The following is a 26,239-nucleotide window of genomic DNA, read 5'->3' as shown; positions in this document are numbered from 1 at the left end:
GGATACATCAAACTAAAATTGTTGGGACAAAGTAAAAAATCTGAAAAACCACAATGTGACTAAACAAGTGTGTGTATTCAAGCACATTTATACAGGGCCCGTAAACAACGTTAAAAGGTATTGAGCCTGTAAATGAGGAAAACACAATGAAAGCCTTGTAGCCATGAAGCACAGGTAAGGCTCTTCACAGCAGAGCCACTTGATAGTTTAAACTCACTTGATGGATGAACCCCATGCAGAGAGAACATGGGAGGCAGGAACACTCAGAACAAACAGATTGTGCTGCACTTTGGTGGAAGGTTTTTGCTTTGGCTGATTGTTGTGCCAACATCCCAAAAATCACACCAAAGAAAAATACCAGTTAATGTTTCCATGCTGTTAGTGTGTAGAGTCAGTGCCACTGTATGGGATCATGTTTAATAAGCAACTGAAAGGATCAGCCTCTTCCTGTTTCAGTGAAACATCTGTATGCTCTCAATGGGAACATATGGCTAACCACCAGGAAATTGCTGGTGTCTATTTTTGGCTCTGATAATTGTTGAAGCAGGCGCTAAACAGCCTCTCCACTAAATTGAAAAACGATTGTCCTGTCTTGGCTTAGCAACTGGTACGGTAACTAAGCATGGGAGCTTAAGTAATTTACCAGAAATGTCAATCATCATGTCATCATTCAGCAATTCTGCGTATTTAAGATCTCTTTACACGGTTTCAACTGTCTCAATTTAGCTGCCACCCTCATCATTGTAAATGCCAAATAGGACTATGTTGTGCAAGATAAGAAAACTTACAGTATAGCAACAGCAAACAAGGGCAGAGCTTACCGTGCGGTAACAAAGCTTACTGTATATCATTTCCCAGAGTGTCTGTGCTACCTTATCTTAGAACATGTTTGCACGGTAGACAAACATCTGCCAGCTATTTTGCAACTGAAATGAATGATTGCATATTGAAAAAAGTCCCGGGGAGAATAGGGAGACTTAATGGACTGTGACAGCCAAGTATGAAATAATAACATATTTTCTTGATAGAAATAACCCCATAACTGCATGATGCTTCCTGTATAACTGTCCTTCTGATATTCAGTAGGTATGAATAATGTAACCCTACATAAATAATCTATTCTCCACCCATTCTGAGATAATTTCACAACAACAATATCCCTTGTATTGATATGTTTTAGAAAAAAAACTGAGCCATTATTTGGGTTGAAACTTTGATGGATATTGCTTCAGTCTGTTCATCTTCAAAAAGAAAAAGAAAGAAAAGGAAAAGCTCAACGTTTATGTTGCAATTGCCGTAAAATCACTCATAAAATTCTAATCTGAATTCAGCTCATGAGCAGGTATTTTGATGAAAAGGACACAGGTGGAAATTATGAGAGTTAAACAGTGGGTGCTGATGAAGTCTGGAGAAATGCTGAATGACAGCGGCTGAGTACACACAGAAAGCGCAGATGAATTATGATTGTATTAAACATCACCACGGCTGCTGTAATTTATTGGACTCATTTAGCATTTTTTTGCAATCATTAACAGGCTAAACATAATGTAGTACAACTATGTATAGAGTGAGTCTCCACAGGTTTTGCTAGTTTGCCAGAAGATTTTAACAAACATTTCTTGTTGGTTTCAACACAAATTTCCGATTTTATTTTAAAGGGATTATTTTCAATTGTTTTAAACAGCTTTTCTGTTTTTGAGCACTTTATGTCTGTTCTCACCTCTTTTGATCCTTGAAACCCCAGGGACTACACACAATGCATCTCTAATAATACTGTCATCAAAACCTGCTTTTGATTTGATCTATTTCATAGGATGTTCTCTTTGAGTCTGCCTTGAAACCAATGACATAGACAGTCATTTCTCTCTCCCACCTCTCATTCATCTCTTTTTCAATCTGCAAAGCAGCTGAGGTTATTGCATATAATGCCCCCATCCCCCTGTCCCCCTTTTTTGTAGAGAGAAAGATCTTTAGTTTGGAGTCCAAGACAGCATTTTAGGTCTGAATGACAGTCTCAGTGGCCACAACTCGATAACAATCTATACAGACTGTATCTATACGGCATCTCATTATCCAGGATTATGCGACACCCTTGCCATTAGAACTCAATTACCGTATTTCAGTCACATAGCTCATTTGTGTCATATGCATCTGATCATTTAAGCTACAAATGGACTAGTTTCAATTTATCCTGCTGATAAAATCCACCAACGCTAAATGCCCCCCTCCCACCCCCTGTGCTAAACGACTATGTGTTGCTGCTATTGTCTGCAACCAGCTTCTGATATTTTACACCTTTGGATTTATAGCAGCTTTTTTTTTGGCAATCAGTACCAGCCAAGCCCTGGTTAATGCTACAGAGCTCAATGTTTTATATAAAGCAAATCTGACTGTGACCTTCTCATTTCAGGTGCATGCAACTTTAATGGCAAGATGATGAATCAAGCACTTACAGTAGAGTCAGTTGTATTACTTATGGAAATCATTTGGAATGCCCGCTGGTATGCATGAGTGGTGGGGAAGTACACTAACTTAGATTTTTCTTAAAATGTTAAAATGTAATGGTGCTTTCAAGGAGTTTTGAATCAATTTACAGCTGGGGCTTGAAGGTTTCATTTGCATATCTTGTTAGGTGCGTGGGCTAAATATTATAATGGTCTTGTTTTCAGCAGAGTTTCCATCCAAATGCAACAGTCTCAGTCCTGCAGAGATCTATGGTCTCTGAGTTGCTGTTTCTGCTGTTCTACCCCCAAGCTTATTGACAGAGAGCAACAAACAAAGCATTATCTCATGAGCTTTTTATCAGGATTTCAGGCAATTTGCCCCAAAATGACTGAATGAGTATTGAGCGTCTCCATGTTGCAACCCGTAGCGCAACACAACAGTCTGGTGTGGGGGGAAAGTGAGCCAGAAATGCATTTGGGCTTACAGCTAGAGAGTTGCAGCTCAGATAGGAGGTATGGAATTAAACAATGAAAATCTGTTTTCTCCAGAGCATAAAGGAAACATGGTGCAGGCGCTTGTACTTAAGTGAGCTCAAGTCTTAACAATCCTTACCGTATCTTGCTTGTTTAACGTGTTGTCTACAGTCTGTAAATGATAATGTATCAAATCTATTACACAAGCTCACAAAGCTCATGTGTGTAAACCTTGAAACACTTGGCGATGGTATTCTTTATTGCTGCAATTACTAATGAAAGAATGAACTGGCTTTAATTGATTCATTTTTAACCAAAGAGTCTTATGTGATGCTCCCAGTTTACCCATAAACACACACATTGTGAGGCAAGGCACTGTGTCCTGACGCCCACAGCATTGCTGCTTCCCGCTGAGAGATATATATATAAATCCACCTCAGAGTGTGAAAGACACAGGAATCTGTGATTTATGGACAGACAGGCCTGAAAAACACTGCGTCTTAAAGTGAAAGTGTATGTTTGTGTATTTGTGTGTGTGTGATCAAATTAATTGGTAATTTTTGTATGCTTAGCAATAATTTACATGTGATTGTGCTGTGTTGTACACATTTTCTAAACTATTTACTAAGCAAAATGTTTTTCCTCAATGCCTCAAACTGTAAGTTGCACACACCACACATTAATACAAGGACACACACATAATGTATAAATCCTACAGACTAAGGGCATGCAAAGTGATGGAGCCCTGCTGTTACAGCATCTGAAAACACCGTAACTAGGCCAACATGGCACTCGCGTGAGACATTCATAACACCCCCTCCTCCCACAGGGGGAAAACATATCATTCATAAGTGCTGATGCCAACCTGCAGCCGTACATACAGCACCGCAGCAGCTACACCAGTGTGTAGCAGCAACATGCTAATTTCTGTTTACAGCCAATTGTCGTTATGCTGATAGCACAATATGGAAAGCATTCAGACACATGAGTCCATAAACAAGTTTCTCTTCAACAAAGACACTTCACAAAATAATATTTTCCTTTTCTGTACATAAACCTCTTACTTTTTTCGAAGTGGTTTGCTTGTAGTGTTGTAAGGTTGAATCAGCAAGTTATTTTAAGTGGAAAACTTTTTTGGCAATAAATCGCTTATTAACTTACCATGCCATGATGATTATGGTATGCATTAAGTTTGTCTTTCAATTAATTTTTTTTTCAGGCATTATAATGTATTTTCCCTTTCATGACTCGTTTGGCAGGTCTGTACCACTGAATTGTGTTTGTAAGAAAGTTTGAAGTACAAGCAAATTAGTGAAGGCCACTTGCATTAAGAAAGTAAATCTGTTTGTATGAGTGGTTCTCAAATTGATTTTTGTCAGCCAGTAGACACACATTTTTGCTACAGTATGAAACATTTCGTACAGTAGTGAAACAGTATTTAAAACTTAGAATCTTTATTATAGAGGCTTAGGAAAATAAAAAATGGCTGTGCTGTGACCCAATTCAGTACATATTATAATTATATTGGGTATATATTGTGCATAACAAGTACACGAATCACACAATATTTCTCTTTATCTCTGATCCGCTTCATGTTTACTCTGTCTTATTGCAAATTAATCCAGAGAGGTAAACATGACCTGTTATGGACTCACAGGTAACTCATTCATTGAACAATCAAGCAGTTTCTTTAGTATGCATACTGGCTTTTGAGTATATTTAATATAGTTTCTGTTCCATTTTTAAACAGAAAAAAACATCCTCAAACCAAAGCTCAGAACTAGTATGGAAGATGGACACAGCTTTTCCATAACTTCTTAGCTTCTTAGGGACAATTAATCATGTTTGTACACAAGATTGAAAGTTTGTGTCAGCAGCAAGCAAGCAATTACACAAGGGAGGAACAGAACAAGGGAGAAATAGTTGTGAGGGCCCTTTTATATGTAAAAAAATAAAGTTTACAATATATAGGTAATGTATAGGGATGAAGGAAGCTCTGAAGAATTGCATTGTGTTATACTTAATTTGTATTTCACAGAAAGCATGGTGGTTCAGGGGGGTCTGCAGAGTTGTTGCGCAGTACACAACAAAAAAAGTTAGTGGAGAAAGTTTGCTCATACTGCATAATAAACGTAAGCCTCTATCAAGGCCTTCTCAAAAGGTATATCAAGGTTTGCTCAGTTTTCAAAACCCAGTTTGTGTCTCTGGAACTTAATTAAAAAAGTTCTCAAACTACATCTCTTATAGACAATTTTAAAGTACCCAAACAGAAAATTAAGCACATAAGTAGTATGTTTACATAAAGTGGATGTGCCTGCTCTCTTGTGTGCATGTTTACTTTAAAGTAGGTACAGTATGTGCATGTGAGAGTGAGGAATTCCTTCCATCTGGCCATGATTTCTGAATAATTCTTGCTACCTTTTAGTTACAGTCCCCAGTGGAGTTATCTCACATAAAGACACAGCCCTACAGCGCATGTCGCTGTGGATAAAAACCTCTGCCAAATGCTATAAATGAAAATATATCACGATATGTGGAGGCATGCAGATAACTTTGGTCAGAATATTAAATGAGAGAGCTGCAGAAATAGATGGAAAGACATTGAGGAAGATGTTAAGTAAGAACGTAGGTTAATTTTTATTTATATAGCACTTTTTAAAACAGACCTTAAGTCCTTGACATGTTACACAGGCATATTAAAATGAATTTGTCCATTTAAAAAAAATATTATAAAAACAATACAAAACAATTGACAATATAAAACAGTGGAGAAGACAAAAACAAAGTAGGAAGTTAATTTCAGTAAATAAATACTGTAAATATGAAGAGCAAAAGTAGTAGAACATTGTACAATAAACACACAAGAATAGACAGACCAAACATAACAATGCACAACATACAAAATACAAACAAAGAAAATGGCTCAAATCTATATAAATGCTTGCCTATAAAAATGGGGTTTGAGGAGCATTTTAAACAGTACAGAGATTGTGCAGATCTGAGTTGTTGGGGAAGATGATTCCAGAGGGTTGGGGCTTTGACTGAAAAAAGTGTGATCACGAAGCGTTCTAAAAATGTACTTATACAATGAGTTTGATACTATAAATAAAACTGTAATTCAGAAAGCAGAAGGTGATGTGAGGAGTTGAGGAGAAGCCATTTCAGGCTACATGAGATCTGGAGTGACTGTTGACTCTCAAGTCACTGTACAGTATAGCCTAAAGGAGCCAGGAGGGAAAGGATTTGAGACCAGCAATGACAAGGTCAGAGGAGAGAGAGAGAGAGCTAAAAGAGACCACAGAGCGATGTGTAGCATCCAAGACTCAACCATACCTGGAGGCTTGAGTGGAACACAGATCTCATCTTGGCTTTGTAGGGTTTTTTCTTAATACGGAGATAAGTGATAAAAGCTGAAGGTTGTGCTGTATCGTTCTTGCCTCCATTTTAATAGCATTGCTGGTACTTTTCCCTTTATATTGGTATTCGCAATTCAACAGTGAACAATACGTTCTTCAATCTACCTTATAGCTCCCCAATCGACATTATACTGTACACACACTGATAGAGCCAAGTGTATTTGAACCTTCAAACAGTAGATTTATTTTCCTTGCCAATGCTAAACCAAAGGAAGTGCATCAAGAGATGGTAAAAAAATGGTCTGCGCACATGACAATATTCTCATTGTTTTTTTCTTTCACTGTGACATTGGATGACTCGCTATAAGCAAGAAGTAGCTTTGTGTTGAAGTTCTGTGTAGAAGCTTTTTCACATTTCTGAACTCTAAAGTGACACAGATTGGGGCTGAAATTTGTGTGACTGATTTTAAAATGTATCTTGCAAAAACGTTGGCCAATGTGAAGAGTGATCCAGAATTTAAATTATGACAATATAGGCTAGTTGTTTAATTCGGGGGAAAAAAGAAAGAAAGCTGATTTGATGGTGTAGTAGCCGAATCGTTCCCCAGGCTGACAAAAGACAAAGGACTGTAGACTGGACTTTTTAAATCAGTGTTCCAAGTTTATTGCAGGAGTTTCCAGAAGACATACAGAGGATTTCATGGAGCATGATAGCAGCAGGGTGAGGGTCTTTTTCTTCATTTTCAAAGCGTACACAAGCACAGAGTGACGTAAGAAGCTTGATTCCAGTCCAGCCTTTTTTCCCAAAGTCTTAGTCAATAAAACTGCACACGGTTCTTTGTTTATAACACTGGAACTTCGTGGATACCTGGCCATAACGGAGCCTCTGTGAAGTCCCCAGACCGACATTCATGCCGTGACCTTGACCTTGACACAGAGTGCTTCCTGCCGTTTACACCTTATCTCCCGTTGCAGTTCTCTCAGTTATTTTTAGATACTGGGACAGACATGAAACTTTCAACTACGGCGTCCATCTGGATTTCTCTTTCCGACAGATGAGTCCCACCGCATACAGGTAGTCTCTTCATGTTCCCTTGTTATTTTATCCTGTTCGTGACGCCAATTGTAGTAGCCGAATCGTTCCCCAGGCTGACAAAAGACAAAGGACTGTAGACTGGACTTTTTAAATCAGTGTTCCAAGTTTATTGCAGGAGTTTCCAGAAGACATACAGAGGATTTCATGGAGCATGATAGCAGCAGCCGCATGGCACCTCTCGATAGTTACAGAACAGTGGTTTATATCGTGTGTTGGGGTGTATCACGTGTCTTAATCTTCTACAAATAGACAGATCGGTCTCATCATCTGTGCAACAACAAGTCAAACACATGTCCTTACATAGATGTTTTTGTTACTTCCCCAGTGACCCCAACCTTTAGAGTCTATCTGCTCAGCAACTCTTGGTGAATAGCTATTTTAACCCACCACAATAGCTTGGCTTAAATGAGAGCTTTTAATTTCCAGAGTAGCTGACCATTGGAGTGTTTTGCACGACATCACAATTTGTCATAATCATTATCTCTACTTATTTACAATTCGCAGTCGTCCAAGGGGTGTAAACACAAAAGCAGGACGGATTGGCAAAACATGTATCACAGGGCTAAAATGGCCCTAAGGAAAAGTCGTCTGTTTGATAGTGGTGAAGACGTTTCATCATTTTATTGCCATCATCGTTGCACATCAGAGATCAAAGTGGATCTGGTTTTTCTGCTTGCTCTGTATTTTAAGAGCGGGTGCAAAGCAGGGCCACCCCTGCTGCCCCCTCACTCTGAGTCTTACATGAGTGGAGATTCAATTAAGGTCTTCCATATCTGAAATTTCTCTCTTTTGCACGGAGAAAGAGCAGGCATGGATGGAGCCCATAGGGAGGGATGGCCAGCAACTGATACACATAGATATTTTTCCCCACCGTCGGATTTCTTACACAATTTGTGAAACCTTCTCCGGTTGTTCAGCATTGATAATGACAATGGTTTGACTGTGGTTTTGTTACATAACAAATCCTCTCTTTTTATTTAGTTTTCATTTATATTTTTAAATTTTTGAGGATCTTTGCTACAGCATATGATGTTTGTTTCTTTCACTTCTGCCCTCATTATTTCTGCTGCAAAGCTATACAATTATTGAGACAGAAGAGAAAAAAAAATTAGATAAGGAAGTTATTATTATTATTATTATTATTTTGCACTCAGAGAAGAAAGATTGAAATTGAAAAGTGGAAATACAAATTTGTGAATTAAGACGAAATACAATGTTGAGAATAAACTCCACAGTTCGAGACTGCGGTAAAGCTGCAGCAAAAAAATGTGTTGTAGCCCATTATTGAAACCGGAAGTTCTGATCCGTCAACATCTTCGCAGCTTTACTGCAGTCTTTACCTGTCGATTTAATTATCAGCATTGTATTTCATCTCTATTCTTGACTCTGCGTCTTCATTTTCGAAGCGCATCATGAAAAATAAAAACTTCTGAATGCACACGGGAAAGATGTTGATCTGACACTAAACATGTCCCAGCAAAAGGCTAGTTGGTTGAATTGTTAAGTTACTGTCACTGAGCATCTGTTAACACATGTTGGTTTATATGATCTTAATGTAGCCAGCTTGTTAAAGGTGAAGTGAGCGTTATATTTATGTTAATAATATACATGTTAAATCGTCGTCGCTCATAACACAGGTCTCTCAGTCACCCGCTCTGCATTTAATCGGCAAATAAACTTTTCAAGTATCCCACAAACTGATATCCAATCAGAAGAGAGAACGCTACGATCAGGCACGTCTCTCTGCCGGTGCACGCTCAGAGAGCGACAGAGGGGTGAATGTTTATACGCCTACAATGGCGGAGCAGGTAAAAATCCTTCCCAAAGTCTGTTTTGATGGTTTTTATCATGTTTTATTGCACTTATGGATCTGAGATGATGCTAGATGACTCACTGCTTGAAGACCACAGTGCATTAATGTGGTGACGAAGATGAGGGTGGGGACTGCTAAATGCAGTCACTGACAGGAAGTTAGCTAAAAGTACGATTTCGCTTACTGAACCTTTAATTACTACATATTTTGCCAAAAACAAATTACATGCGGCCAAATGAAGAAAGAATGGAAGACATTGGGAGACGGAGCAAGACTTTTGGCCACAAGCTTACACAGTGTAATGTGTAGTCAGCTCTTGGAAGCTGAAACTCCCTTATATGTATTATACGCATCAGCTCCACCCTCAGGCTCCTGCAGGCAGAGGCTCTTCACAGAATGGGGGGTGCATGCCGCCGAGACATCTCTGCTTCAGAACCATTATCTGAAGCAAGGCTTGTTTCTGATGACTGTGGCACAGTCTAAGGGAAAGAAGAAGTAATGCAATTATCTCAGAATGCACTGGAATGTTTAGCCCATAGATAGTAAATAATATGGATTTAGCATCCGGGCTAACCTCAGTTATTCACACGGCATCCAATAATCCTGGTTTGTGCGCGTCGCCATTTTGTGAGATTTTTACTCCGCCTCACGTCGGGGGGAGGGAGATAGCTGACGTATACCTCCGAGGCAAAGTGAGGGACAACGGGCGGAGAGCTGTCACTCAAGAGATCGCGCCAATACATTTTAACCTCCGATAAAATAAAAACTAGCGTGGTCCAAAAAAATTCACCCCCCTCAGTGTTGTCATGGAGATATGACCTAAACATACAGACTAAAATGGTTTTGTGGACCAGGCTGTAAATAGGTTTAATGAGACTTTGAAAACGGCCTGTCTAACAAGTGAGTCAAAGAAAAACTGCTCGGACTTCCGGGATACTACAGTTGTGGTCACTTCCTTATTGGATGCTGGTAAAAATCGCTGAGGTTGGGGCTTGATTTAGCCTCACTTGTGACTGTATAAAGATACATATAGATCATGAGAACAGACTCCTCTTCCTGATTATAATTGTATTTATGATACAGACTCAAATGGAAAATCCTGTTCATAGAAAGAAAAACCTTTCAAATGAGTAAAGACAGTTATGGTTCATTTATTCATCAGACATACTCAAACACATACATACATACAAAAACATCTATTGTGTTAAATGATATAGTGAATCATAAATCAAATCTAAAACTTAGCTGTGAGTTATTGTGATGTAGTATCAGTATCAGACAAGCAAACAGACTTTATTCTCCAATGGATACAGTCTTTTGGCTTGCATGACTTGTGTTTCGTGACAAGTTGGAGCACATTCAAAAGTCTTCCACCGAGGGCCCATCGTATCCAGCACTGAAAAGCCGCCACTGATGCTGAACATGAAAGCGCTAACATGTGACTCCACTGGGTGTGTTTTAATTGAAATTGCCCGCAATGTAAAATACATGAGCGAGCCCTGGATGGAGAGTTAAAAGTGGTGTGTGACCCTGCACAGCAAGAAATCTCTGTTGCTATAGCATGATGTGTTCTTTGGTGTAAACTGTACCATGAAACACATGCTGCACATAATCCAGTTTATGCATATTTAAAATAGCTGCTCCTGTGAATAATAAATGTCCCCAGGCTTTGCCGAAAAAGCATTTTTCTGTAGATTTTGAAAAAGTACCTCAAAAGAGTGACATGAATAGTTAATTAATCAAGCGTAAATATGCCAAACTAAAACAGCGTTAGTGCAGGGATTTGGCACTGCGGGAGAAGCATTTTCATGATGAATCTCCTGTCAGATGAGTTATCCCAAAAAAATGTAAAGTAAGGCAACCAAAGGAAATGTGATATAGTATATGCACACACATCATATATCTGACACTCTAATCTATGTACATGTATTAATTCAGTAACCTTATGTTGAAATGCCTGAATGATTTTCCCCTCCAGCGTACTAAACTTGTAGAAGTTAAACAGTTCTGTCACTTTACTGTCATTACCAATTTAAAGATGGAAGCAAAGATGGGCCTGAGTTTGTGCCCAGAGAATCTAAAGTAAACAATACTGAATTACTTGGCATGGAGTTGAATATAAGGCCTTGTGAAAATTATTCCCTGACTACATGAAACGTTTAAGAAAAAAATCAATATGTATTAACAGAATTTTGAACTCGGGAACATAGGACAATCCCCTTGTTGGATACTTGACATTTCAAACAAAACTTTTGATCCAGGGGAAACATGTATAAGGCAAGTTTTACTGACAGGTTTAGACTTACAGTTCAATTAAATAATTTTATTTAAAAGGTCTATGTTGTGCAGGGTTAATAATGAATAGTGCATTGATATCATTTCAGAAGCATAATCTTGATGCCTAGAGGAGGTTTTCACCACAATAATCATGAGCAAAAGACTTTCAAGGCTGACAGTAATTGGATTGTCTGTGATCTTAGCTTCTTTATTCCTTGTTATGGGGAGAAAAACAGGGGTGCAGTCAAAGTATCTGCCGGAAGATTAAAGATGAAATCTTAACTTTTCTTCAAAATGATAAGCCTTTTTCCAATTCCACACATTGCTCATCCCTTTGTCTGTCTGTCTGTTTGTCAGGCAGTTGGGATCATATTAAGTTTTATTTCTGTGTGAAGTGACAGCTAGGGAGTCACAGAACAAAGCACTACAGACTGAGACACACACTTACACATGTCAAGAGTTTGTCAGCTCTGGTGGGAGCTGGATGAGGGGGGATTGGACCCAAACACTGACAAGCGTGGCAGCAGGTTAAGGTCTGTGATGTATTGATAAAGATGACTTACTGACAGGTAGAAAGATATAGAGGCAGGTAGACTGATAAGTGTATGTCCAGGTAAACATAGAGCAGAGGCATCAACATCACCTGGATCAGTAACTCAGATCATCGGACAAGAAACAAAGGAATAAGTCTGGTATTGTATGGCTGATGAAAGGGAGGAGGTGTGTGTGTGTGTTGGGGGGGAGGGGGGTTGAAATGTTCCTGGAGACGATGGACAGAGATAGACAGAGAGAGCTGGAGAGTCAGAGACTAGGACCATGGAGACTACAGCTTTCGACACACAGCCTCTCTCTCTCTCGTCACTAAAAATTCTCGTCCGTGTGATCATCTGGCGACGCCTCTGAGTTCTCATCTGGCAGGAATAAGAAATCACCCTCTGTTTGTAGGAAATTTTAATGTTTCATAGCTGACGAGTTAACCTTCATCTAAAAATTCAAGTCATCACGCAACTGCTAATGAGCAGCCTATATCACACAGAGTAACTAACTCCAGCTGTGAACATGCATTATTTTCATCACTTGTCAGGTTTCAAAGAAAGTTTTTTTTTGTACTACTGTGAGTGCAAATAGTGTACACACATCCATTACATTGGGGTCACCATTGAGAGAAGAAATATAAAGGTGTTGCATCTATCATTCATAATATCAAAAATTTATAATAGATTTTCTCCCGTGCTGCACAATTCCAACTGAGCTGATGGATTGACCAGGGTGTCAAGCGGGGATCACTTGGTCTACACTTGTTCTACTGAGTTTTAAGATGTATTAAAAAATGCTGCTGGGTTGCTGAGACAGGGGAAAATCAATGAAAGCACAGCTGTAAATCTGACCAGCAGGAGCCAAGCCTGAAACGACAGGTCTACCCATTTCTGTGCGGATGAACAAGAAGCCTTCCTTTAAACCTCCGTAAATCTGCCTCCAGATTTATGGCAGGTCTAGGTCAATATGTTACTGTATAGTATGGTACAGACAAAATCTATTGTTTTCACTAAGTGGCTGCTATTGTATAGGATTGGCTTTTTTTTTCATTTTTTGTTTTTTTACTGCAAGCTGCTGCCCTTTACACGTACAAAGATAAATCCTCTTATACTCTAATCCCATTTCATTTATTTCCCTGGTCTGTGGTATCCTTAAATGTATGTACAGTGGGTCAGAGAAAACAGCCCGTCAAAAACTTCACGTGTGTTAATTATCATATCAGTAGTGATTAGGGCTGCAACAACGAATCGATAAAATCGATTACTAAAAGCGTTGGCAACGAATTTGGTCATCGATTTGTTGAGTCGCCCGATTAATAAGTCACTTGTAGGCGCGGCACTGTTTACATCCAGCCGCCGACAGGTTCATGCACGCCCACAGCGAGCCTTCCGCACGTGAAGCGGTGCGGGAAAGCTATAGTGTGAGCGGCCACAGCTTGTATTTTGGTCATATCTAACACTGGACTGTAGGCCTATATAAATGTGTTGTACCTTTGCTGTCTTTGGGTTAAAAAAAACTCCTTCAACTCAGTATCCGTCTAGTCCAGAAAAACTCTGTCAGCTGCTGCTGCTGCTGCAGACGGTGTGCAGACGTGCTCGGAGAGTCGGCATCGGCGCATCAACAGTCATTCAAAGCAGCGGCAGTAATCACACAACCGAACGGTGTAGAAAGTCCCTTCAGTTAAAAATAGTAATCCAGTTTTTAAATCCATGTAAAAATCGGAAGGATATAGAGCTAGTTAGCTTAAAAAAAGTAGCAAACATGTCAAATGTGATGTGTTCAGGCCGGCTCAGTAATATGATTGATGTGTTCAAATGCAACACAAAAAAAATAAATAAATTGAGATTTTGGCGAAAACTTGTTTTCCCAGCAATATAAAATAGATAGTAAAGATGGAATGAGGACCTGTTTTAATGTCCTATCTTGAGCTATGATCATACCAGCAATTAAAGCAATAATACAAGTTCTATTTCAACAAAATAATAGAAAAGTATCAATAGTGATATCAATAAAGACTTGGATCGTTATCGGTTGACTGGTTGGACATTCCTTATATACTTTATAAATGTATATCATACATTGTATGTTTTTTTTGTGTTATCCCAGTTAAGTTTATTTTAAATTTTTTATCATTTAATATTACTTTTAATAGTTCCGGGACGTTGGAGCAATGAACTGGTGTTTTGACACTTCAGTCTGCACTGTGAATTTGAAGTAATGTTCAGTTTTTGAATAAAGATGCGGCATTTACAAATGATTTAATCGAAAAAATAATCGACCGATTAATCGATTATTAAAATAATCGTTAGTTGCAGCCCTAGTAGTGATTGAATGAATGTATTAATAAGGGGGGTATTTTGGACACATCCATTGTCTGTGCCAGCCAGACAGGAAGAGAGATGCTAGACAAGTGTCACCAGCCTAGTGCAGTATGCTTGCATTTTTCAAAAAGCTGTTATTTTCCAGTTATGAATTAATGAAAAGATTATTGTTTAGTTTTCTGTCCACACACCAAAGTGCAAGAACAACACTTTTGAGTAAATAGGAGGCAGTTTTAAAGTAAGTATAGTGTACCCCACAATAACATGTAAAGAAGGGAATAAAATGTTCCTACCAGGGACCACTGAATTAGCAGACGGTTAAAACAGATCTAGTGTTCTACTAATAGTCCCGCCAACCTTACTTAATGTTACTAACAGGATGGAACATACGTGAAAGGCTTTATCTACATCTGGTTGGAAGAAGCGCCAAAGCTCTGTCGACTAGAAGCGCATGTAGACTGGAAAGACACCATCCCGATACAAACAGTTTATGTGTTGCACCATTACAGTTAATTTATTTAGCAGGCTACTGATTTGGCATGTGCGATGTCTGGTTAGCTGAATGTATTGTGCTATCTGACTTCCAAGTTGTTGTTTGTTCTGGGTTTGTTTGGGTTTTGTTCCTATCAAAACTAAATAAATCCATTTGCAAAAAGATTTTCAAGTTAGTACACTTTGCAGTTGATTCAGCACTCTCTCTTAAAGAGCAATCTTGTCTGTCCTACTCTAACGTCGCACTTTAGTCAATAGAGCAAAGATGGTGGTGACGGTTGGGGAAATCAACAACTGTGTTTTTATTGATTGCGTGTGTGCGATTTCACACATGAAGTCCATCTTTACACATCAGGGGTTCGCCTCTTTTCCCATTTTCTCCGATAGCGTTTTGAGAGTTGACCTTGAGGTTGCGTTCTCCACAAGGAAAGATGCATTGACTTAGCTTTGAGACTGGCGTCATATTATCCTTAAGTGCTTGGGGGCTTGCCTTTTGTTGTTAGGTAAACTTTATGTTTAGGTTTGACCACTATCCAAAGACATTTATTTTCGGCTTTGCTTGTTTGTTCCAAAGCCATTTCACTGAGCACGTACTGGTGCCGTCATCCCACACAAGGCAATTACAGTCCATTCTATTTCACAATTACCGTGATCATCCAGGTACGTTGGCACAGCTCTAAGAACAGCTGGGACAAATAAATCAAAGCTGTGAAGGGAACTCCACTGTACCGCCTACTGTAGATTGGGGGTTTGCTGCATGGAGTATTGCACAGGTTTAGGCATCACTCCAAGCCAAGAAGGCGTGAAATGTGTACATCAGAAGATTTATGTAGTGGAGGGAAAATCTTTTCTTGACGATGTCACACAATTGAATTAAACAGTTGTTTACCTTTATTTCCCATTCAGTTTACTCATCTACAAAATCAAATCCAAATCCAAAGTGATTGCCAATAGGTGTTATCCATATAGGATATAAATGGGTTGAAGATATAAACTTCAAAAGGTAGTTTTGAAGGGTCAAGGGAGACTTCTGCCACCACCCTAGTATATTGAAGTTGATTTTATGCTGCTTATCGAGTGGCTATTTGAAGAATTTGAGCCCGATGACTTCAATTTGTTGAAACCACATGGGAGGTGGATCCTTTAAAGAGAACAACGCTGCTGTGTCAGAAGTAGTGGTAGTAGTTGTGATCCATCCAACAGAAGCACCCACTTGTAAATCTGCATTTAATTTCATCTGGAGCCCATCAGGATACCAGACACAGAAATGGCGTGTAAATGGGCCCTCTCTGGAACGACTGCGAACCAGTTTACTTTCAGTTTTAGTATAAAGACTTCACTACTTCAGACAAAAACTGGAGAAAAGACAAGACGTACAACCTTTGTCAGGGGAATACCCTTTGATTGTTGAAGCTCAATTCTACCACACTCACTAAGGGGCCCTTTACACGGTGAAAATGTGACAGTTTTCCCGTTTTTGGTTTCAAAAGTTAACACGTGCAGATGCAATTGATTTGAGAACTTCACTCGTGCACATGTTTTCGGAGAAAACGGGCAGAAATCGCTGTAGTACGCATGCCAAGCTAATAGTCAGCGGTGATAGCTAGTAGATAGCTCTTCCGGTACAATTTGATGCATAAAACCTTACTGTAACCGAAAATTAATGCCACTAACGTTCATAAAGCGGTTGGTGTAAGCTTGGGGTTACAAGTATTGTAAATGACAAGCTTTCTGTCCTCTTATTTCACCACGTTGAACTCGTGAAAACAGAAGACATGCTGATAGTGAAGGGGCTTTGTGATCGGCTACCTTCCTGTTAGGCGTTCTTCAAAGTAAAAGTCAACTCACGTTTGTCCAGTGAAATACTATTAATGTGAAGCCAGTCAAATGCTTTTACTATGAAGCCGTAGCCTTAATGCTCCTTTTATTTGAACAGTAACTTAACCGCTGCACGCTGATCTATAGACAGGGCCGCCCATAAGGGGTAGAAAGTGGGAAAGCTTTCTAGGGCCCAGCCACCAGGGGGGGGGGGGGGGCCCAGAGAGAGAGAAAAAAAAAAGGTTTTTGCAGATTACCTAATTTAGCCAACCTTTATTATGAACGCTATATTCGCAAGAGAACTTTCTATAAAAGAAAACATTTTATTCATTGTTACTTGGGTAAAATATCTCACATTTTATATTGAAAAACTAAAAGTATCATGGGTCGTTTTTTCCCCCTCAAAACCGTTGCATGCATTGATGATGAGCAAGCTAACCTAGCAAGCTCAGTGATGCCAGGACCTGGACATAAATCAGGGTACCAGAAAAGAAAGGAAAAAAAGGGAACTTTCAAGGGCTTTAGACCCCCGGAAAATGTCTTAATATCAGTATTTCTGCTAGCAGAAGTGTATTTTCAAGTCAGAGATACTGTGATATTTCATCAAGTTTTGAGGTGTCTTTGAAATTATTCTGTATATTTTATCTATTATTTTCTAGGAAAATTTGAAAATTACATATTTAGTCTTTAAAGAGGACCTATGATGCTTTTTGACTTTTATGATCTATAAACGTTGTTATGATGATTCATAGTCATGCTTAACCATACTAAATTATCAAATAATGACTTACATGCATTTCGACGTATTCCCTGCTGACCGTCTGGGGTGTCTGTGCAGAGCACTAAACACTATTCTAGCCAGTCGAGAAGTCACGTGTTCAAAGCGGTCTACCCTTCCGTAACTTTGTGACGTCGCATGTAACTTTGTGAAGTCACCACGCGGATGTTTCCATGTATGGTAATGCTGTCACTTCCCTGTTCGCGTCTGCCTCGCGCCCTTATAGGTCCATGCTCGCGCTTCCCGCCACTGAAAGTGTTCCGGAAGGAAGGTAACCAATCACAACGGAGTGGGGTTTGCAGGACGGGGGGAGGGGAGCGGAGATGGCCGATCACAGGCGGAGGGAGCGGAGATTGCCGAAGCACACACACTCAAGGGTTGACAGGACGTGCTGGATCGCCAAAATAAGAGAAAGAGCTTCCCGAAAATCTACATAGTTTTTTGTGATGTGATTCGTGTCAGGTTGCTCTATAGCAGTGTAAAACAAGAAATTAAGACCAGAAAAGTAGTATAATAGGTCCTCTTTAAATGAAGGTGGCAGATGCAGGGCTGTACAGTGCGACAGTTTTGGTCGCATTTGCTACTGAAATTGATCACGTGCGATGATGAATACAAGTCCACTCGCACTAGTGCTAATGAGGAGAGGCTGTCTTTGAAACACAGAGGAGCGTTGCACAACACTGCTTAGAGGGCTCTACATTAACACATCGGGTAAATGAGTCTTAGGCAAGTAAGTTATTGAGTCCACCCTCCACTTTGGCTGGTGAAAGATGTGTGCTCGGGATCTGTGCTCGTGCGAAGATTCTAGCGTCTAATAAACTTCACCAACGGTAATAACCGGAAGGACACGGCTCTCTGCTCTCTTTACATTCCCGCAGTTAAGTTAGCGTGTGTGCAAACAGAACATTTCCTGTGCGCCTTCACATTAAAAGTCTGTTGCTAGCCAAACGTGAGTTGACTTTTATTTTGAAGCCGGTAAGAACAGGAAGTTAGCGCTTTACAGCACTGTATTGCTCTAGCTTGAAAGGCAACTCATTCAGCTGCAGAGAGCAGTCAACAGTAGTCTATTTAAACAAAGTTTGAAATAACTTATTTCAAACTTTGTGTACGTTACACAACAAGCCACTGAAAAACTACTCCCAACATATTCACAACAACCTATTTAATTTATCCTAAATTGTACCAATATGTATACTTATTTATTGAATGTTTTATTGAATTGAACTTTTAATGTTTTAAAGTTTGGTTTTAATTAACAGAAGGACATTTTCAAACATTTTTCATTATTATTAATATAATAATTATATGTATATACAAAAAATATATAGATATAGATATTATTTTTATATTTTTATGGGGAGAAATAATTCTGAATCAGCAAAAAAAATGCAATTGGCAGGTTAGATTATTTTGTCTAAATTGCAATCAGTGCACCCCTATTCATTCTTCTATAATTATTACTGCACACACTAGGATATAATATTAATTGAGAATCTCAAATGAGACCAGGATGACATGCTCAAAGGTAATTAGAGCGAAATGTAAGGGTTAAGGTTATGCAAGTTTTCGATCATACTTTGTGTGCTACCAAATTTATTTTTGTGCTACTGAATTTTTTTGATTGCTAGCACCGGTGCTACCACCTAAAAAAATAAGCGTACAGCCCTGGGCAGATGGTTGTTATACTGACGAGGAAAGCTTCTGGTAGCAGTGCTATCATGGTAAACCCCCCCTACAGCATTGGTGTGTCTAAAAGCTTACATTACAGGAAATGTTACAGTAAATGTGCCAAAAAGCAGGTGCAGAGATCTTGCAAGAGCAGAACATTTCTAGAAAAAACTAGACTAAATTGGCGGGTGTTATATTTGAGCCCTGCACGACACTCTCCACTGATCACAGTGATGCACCTAAACAGCACCTAAAATGTAATACAAAGCTTTTGAGTGGATGTGCTTGTTGAAGGCATTTACATACAGCTAGTAGTTTACTTACTTCAAAGAATGGTTTTCGAGGAGACAAATGTGGACAGTTTGGACTGTATCACTGAAGTCACTCATCTATGAAGGTCAACAAGCATGGTTTTCCTGGGAGAAATGCTTAAGGGACAACCGTTACTGCCCACATAAGTGCTCAGATGCTTTGGGATGATCCTTCTCGAGGTCTTTATTTCCCTCTTTACCATAGATGCTTGCTGTGCTGACCTCATGTGCATGATCCACGTGGGAGTAGTGGGACTATATTAATGGATAATGGAATATGCAGTCCCTTGAAAAAATTATTATATTATACCAACATGTAATCAAAACACCCATTCACATGTACATACTGAAGCACACCATCTCTGCCAAAAATAGGGAACCAGGACAATCAAATATTTAGATCTAGGCTTGCTAGTAGAATATTTTTGCATACCCTCCCTGTATCCACATCATTTCTTATGGTACACTTCCCCATTTACGCAACCAGCTCACTTGTTTGGACAATGAGTTACTGATAAATAAAACATAAATATAAAGAATGCAGACAGGGTTGAGAGAGCTTCAGTTATCTTCCCGACCGAACGTTAAGCCAGATGCAGCTTTGAATGCAGGATAATGTTTTCAAGAATATGGTGAAGAGAAAAATGAGAAATCACACTAGCAGCATGTTGACAAGGGAGGTCAGAGGAGCTCCTTTGAAGTAATATTTGACTGGATGTGCCAAAACTTTCTTCAATTAAACAACGACAAAACTGAAGTCATTGTCTTTGGTAACAGGGATGAACAATTAAAAGTCAGCGCACAGCTTAAATCTGTTATGTTAGAAAGCACACACCAAGCTAGAAATCTTGGAGTAGTCATAGATTCAGACTTGAATTTCAAAAAACACATTAAATCAATTACTAAGTCAGCCTACTACCACCTTAAAAATATATCAAGAATTAAAGGGCTACTGTCTCAGCAGGACTTAGAAAAACTTGTCCATGCATTTATTTTTAGTAGACTTGACTACTGTAATAGTGTCTTTGCAGGCCTTCCTAAAAAATCAATCAGACAGCTTCAGCTAATTCAAAACGCTGCTGCTCGAGTCCTCACTAGGACCAAAAAAGTGGATCACATTACCCCAGTTCTGAGGTCTTTACACTGGCTTCCTGTCACTCTAAGAATTGATTTTAAAATATTGATGTTGGTCTATAAAGCCCTAAATGGTTTAGGCCCCAAATACATCGCTGACCTGCTGATCCCATACAAACCAGTCAGAGCTCTCAGATCGTCTGACACCGGGCTACTGACAGTCCCCAGAGTAAGGACTAGACAGGGAGAGTCAGCCTTCAGTTTTAATGCACCCAAGCTCTGGAATAAACTTCCAGGGGACTTGAGGTCCGCTTCAACACTCGGCTCTTTTAAATCAGGTCTGAAGACTTTACTGTTTCCGTTTTAACCTGTAATTTTAAATTTGTATTAGTTTTTATTATTTTTAAATGTTTTAATTATTTTATGTTTTATTTATATTCATGTTTCTCATTCGCTTTTTTTTAAATGTGTGCTCTATTCTTGATGTATTTTGTTTTTGCATCTGTAAAGCACCTTGAATGGCCTTGTGTCCGAAATGTGCTTTAGAAATAAACTTGCCTTGCCTTGCCTTGCCTTGCCTAATATGTCGAACCCAAAATCTGGCTGCTTGTGCCGAGCCATTGCACTTAGATCACCGTTTAAGGATCCACAGCTTTGCAGAAATACCTAACTCTTTTTCAGTGTTCATGACGTACATGTAGCGGATGATGGGTTAATACAGTATAAGATGATTTGCATGGTCTGTGCAAGATATGCATGTATGTTAGTAGAAACATATGTTTTTGTTGTGAACAATATTTTAGAGTTTGCCCTCATATAAATTTCAAATATTGACTTACTTGATATAATGATGTTTTATTGTCTTTTACAATATTGAAATAAGACGCACATTTCTTTAAATTAACATAGAAATGGAATGAACAATAAGACAGGTATAGAAAAGCATAATAAGATAAGATGGAAATTAAACACAAAATTAAGTAAAAGAAGAAAACTATTAACAAAGTTATTAAAAACTAGTGCAGGCCCCCCGGTGCCAACCGCCAGCCCCGCATTTTGAAGTTATCCTACTCATATTTTACAGACATATGTATCTCATTCCCCTGGTACTTTGTGAATAATTTGGTGTTGATTGCGTAAAAGTTGAGAAAGTTGTGGTTAAAAACCTGTTTTTCAGTTTATGCTAATTAGCGAAAAATATTTCCGGGCGGACTTACAGTATCTCACAAAAGTGAGTACACCCGAACTCTGATGTGTTTACCACAGTCTGTGGTAAACACATCAGAGTTCGGTCTATTTGCACTACTGTTCATTTGCAATGAAGGAAAGTGATTTTAATAAATAAAATTAATTTCCTTTTAAAAACAAGATCTGGTCTTCAAATCTTTTTTCCGAATATGAGTTTTGAAAAACGGGGGGTCGTCTTATTATCAGGGTCGTCTTATATTCGGACCAATATGGTATATGTATATGTCATTTTGTGTCATTTTGGTTGGTGGTGTGCCCCAGGATTTTGTAAATGTAAAAAATGTGCCACGGCTCAAAAAAGGTTGAAAATCACTGACCTACTACATAGGTTTTTTTTGTGCTACCTAACACAACAAAAAAACAACGTGGGCCGCAGGGCAGTACTGCAACATGATAACGTCACCAAACACACCTCCGAACGACCACTGGCTTGCTATAGAAGCTGAGGGTAAAGGTTATGGACTGGCCAAGCAGTCTCCAGACCTAAACCATATTGAGCATCTTTGGGGCATCCTCAAACGGGAGATGGAAGAGCGCAAGGTCTCTAATATCCACCAGCTCCTTGATGTCGTCATGAATGGGTGGAAGAGGATTCCAGTGGCAACCTGTGAAGCTCTGGTGAACTCCATGCCCAAGGCAGTGCTGGAAAATAATGATGGCAACACAAAATATTGACACTTTGGGCCCAATTTGGACATTTTCACTTAGGGGTGTACTCACTTTTGTTGCCAGCAGTTTAGACATTAATGGCTGTGTGTTGAGTTACTTTAAGGGGACAGTAAATTTACACTGTTATACAAGCTGTACACTGACTACTTAACATTGTATCAAAGTGTAATTTATTCAGTGTTGTCCCATGGAAAGATATAATGAAATATTTGAAGAAATGTGAGGGGTGTACTAATTTTTGTGAGATACTGTACATGGTCCAAGAGGCTTTTTTGTAGAGCACCCTCAAGTGTACCTTTGTGAGAAATGTGTGAGGGGCGTTGCCTCTCAAACTCCATTTACTTTAGCATGGCAAAGACGTAGAAGTGAAAATTCTGAAAGTTCTTCGCCTTGTGTCTGAAGCTGTTAAAAGAGCCCCCCATTTCCCAGATGTATTATATATATATATACACATGTATATATACATACATATTCACCACTGTTCTTGATAAACCCAGATAACCAGTCTTTAAAGAGGACCTATGATACTTTTCGACTTTTATGACCTATAAACGTTGTTATAATGATTTATAGTCATGTTTAACCATATTAGAGTATCAAATAATTACGTACATGCATTTCGACGTATTCCCTGCTGACCGTCTGGGGTGGCTATGCAGAGCACTAAACACTATGGCAGCCGGTCAAGCCGAACTCGTTCAAATTTCCGGATAGTTTCTGTCACGCTCGGGTCGTTTCTGTCATGTTTCCATGTACGGTAATGCTGCCGCTCAGGCAAGCAGTTTAGCAGTTTTTAACAAGAAATTAAGACCAGAAAAGTAGTATAATAGGATCTCTTTAAGCCTATTCCAAAACGGCTTCAACCTCACTGTGGTTCTTATCTGTGTCTGAAAGTTATAATTGTTTTCAGATGTTTGTCTCCAATGACAGACTAGATGTTAACCACACCTTCATAAAACCTATCGTGCAGTATAAGTATTGGCAAGTTGACAATTTGTAAGATAGAACAGGAATTCAAAATCCATTTAGATACATTTGTGGTTTGGAATCATTGCTTCTCTCATGGCTGATCATTTCCAAATGCTTAGCACTTGCATGTGATGTGCGTATACTTTTTTGATATCAGGTTGTAATACAAAATTTGAAGGTTAAAACAGACGATAGGTACACTAGGGTTTGTAGCAGGCAGAATCAGCAGTTACAGTGGCTGAGTGGGGGGCAGGGAGACCCAGGTTGCTGGACTTCATGCATGCCTGTCTGCCTCCATCATGCTCATGTGAACAGCAGGCACTCCACAGGATGTGTCATGTCATTATTCACCACCAGGGGCCAATGAACAGAGAGCAGCACAATGCTTTCGAAACAGTGTGTTCCCCTGTGCGAGGGAAGAACTGAAGTGTGTGTGTGTGTGTGTGTGTGTGTGTGTGTGAGTGTGTGTGTGTGTGTGTGTGTGTGTGTGTGTGTGTGTGTGTGTGTGTGTGACAACATCATTGTGCATTAGCCTGTGTGGAAATGAAAGCATGAGGCTGAGGGAGTGGGATTGTGAGAGAGTGAAGGTGCGCAAATGAGCAAGCAAGAGAGAATTTCTGTGTATGCGAGCCCTCAACATCCCTCCAAGGTATTTTTAGCATTGTTTTTCGACGTATGTAGCAGAGTCTGTTTTCCAGCCTAAGCGAGCCAAAGGTCTCTCATGCATTTCCCAATCACATGCCCTGCTATGGAGACACACATACACGTAAAACACTCAAATAGAAACACACACACGAGAGCATTTACTTGCTTCTGCGCTAATGGCTAACTTTCACAGGGTTCCAATTGTCCCAAGCAATAAATCATTTTCACTTTCCACATCTGAAATATTCATTCAATGTTAATCAAGCACACACACACATGTACGCATGCACGCGCGCGCACACACACACACACACACACACACACACACACACACACACACACACACACACACATTCAGTGGTGTGTAAGACAGACCGGGACCCTGCATGCATGTGTGGAAAACCTTGTAACCATTTACTAATGATGTCGTGATGCAGTTTCCTCTCGTTTCTTTTAATATAGCACTCAGACTTGCCAATGCATGACCAATGACTAAATTTGGCGTGTGATGACTGTCAGGAAAGCCAAGATTTTTCTTAAAGGTTTGACTCACTGCAAAGGGATTGTTTATATACTGTATACAGTATATAGATTGTTTTTATCATAACATTTGAGGAAATAAAAAATATAATAGAAATGAAATACAAAGTACAGTGTTTTTCGGAGAGAGGGCATGACAAGTTTATGTCATACATATCATGAGTGTTTGTATTTATAATAATGCAAAAAATGCAAACCATGTTGAAGGTTAGTTTTGAGTTTCGCTTTTCAATTGTAATTGAGTCAATGTAAGCAGCCTCGCATGTTGACTTAAATTTTACTTTGGTACTAAATTGTTCTGACATGAGCTAATGAAGCTGTAAGTTATATGGGAAATGAAGAACTGACTAATCAAACTGGGAAAATGGAAATGGGAAGAAAATCTGTCTTTAATGTTTGTGACTGAATAATTTATTTAGTTTCCTTTCATTTGCAATTACAACTTTGGTTAACTAAACTCAGTCAGTTTTACATTATCACAAATCATTAATTAACTGTAAACTAACTTTGTTAGTGAGGTTCACTTAATTTATTTTTAAGGAAACGGGGGAACTTTGCAATGCAGGGAGGTCTATAGATACTGGAATAAGGGTCAATGAAAGCCACCACATGTACGTTTTTAACTGCAGAATGTCGCTCCCGCTTTGTTGCCAAAACCCAATTTCCAGACATGACCTCAATGTCCTCAATAGCAGCTACTGCTGTGTCAGCCAGTGATTGGAAAAGCTGAGTCTGAATAAAACACCTTAGGGTGAAATGTTTCACTTCTCGCGTAATACTCTCTTCCTCAAAGGCAGGTTGACTAGAAGTGCCGAAACTGAAATGTACTGTAACACTTTCTCTTTACTTGTCCCTTGTAGATTCCAGTTATGACGGGAGCCTTCATGGACTCCTCGCCCAATGACGACTACAGTGGGGAGCACTCACTCTTTAACTCCTCTGCCAGTGTTCACGCCGCTGCCTCGTCCGCCTCAGTACAAGGCCAGCAGGATGAGCAGCAGTCCATGTCCAGTGATGCCATCTGGCTCTGGATTGCCATTATCGCCACTATTGGAAACATTGTGGTGGTGGGCATCGTCTACGCCTGCACTTTCTGATGAGCATATGCTTACAAAGACAAACGTGCATACACACACACACACACACACACTCACTCATCCTGCTTTTTCCGGTTCGCTGGACCCCTGAGTGAAGCCACGCTTTGCAGGCAGACAGATACACTCTCTATCTCTCTCTCTCGCGCTCTCTCTCTCTCTCCTTCGCATATGGCCTTTGGATAGGTTTGGGCCCCTGAGGGTGTGGAAGCCTATTATGTGGTACTACTAGACAATGACATATATACTGTTATATTTCTTTATCAGAGAGAAAAACCTGGGACCTAGCTGCATTTGTCAGCACACCACTTTTGGGGATGCTGGAACTGGAAGTTTGAGAAGAGGCTTTAGTTTATATTTAGTTGAAAACAGCAACATCAGACTTGTGCTCTGAAGCAAGAATCAAATTATGTTTTGTTTTTTTATCTTAAGTTTGTTTCTGTGTTCCCCTCAGACAACACCCTCACTTGTAATACAGAGATGAGGATGGAGGTTAAATGGGGCTTATGATCCGGGCCATCTTAAACATCCACCAGATTGCTCCAGGGCTGTTTAATTATGTGGCTGAACATGGATGGTGAATGTTAAAACATTCAGAGAGTAACGGGATTTACT

General features: G+C 39.4%; 1 protein-coding gene across 1 annotated transcript in view; it reads left to right on the top strand.

Annotated features, from left to right (window-relative positions):
- LOC307261393 (uncharacterized protein C14orf132-like) overlaps window positions 1-25,627 on the top strand; it is a gene marked incomplete at its 3' end in the record, with an annotated part of 30,097 nt that extends 4,470 nt beyond the window's left edge. Inside the window, exon 2 of the mRNA XM_080041933.1 lies at window positions 25,391-25,627. Within this exon, the coding sequence (XP_079898059.1) occupies window positions 25,391-25,627 (237 nt within the window). The remainder of the gene's footprint in view (window positions 1-25,390) is intronic.
- Window positions 25,628-26,239: the final 612 nt, after the last annotated feature.

The sequence above is a fragment of the Ammodytes marinus genome (assembly GCF_949987685.1).
Source record: "Ammodytes marinus genome assembly, chromosome: 15".
Classification (NCBI taxonomy): domain Eukaryota; kingdom Metazoa; phylum Chordata; class Actinopteri; order Uranoscopiformes; family Ammodytidae; genus Ammodytes; species Ammodytes marinus.
This window is presented reverse-complemented; position numbering and strand designations above follow the sequence as displayed.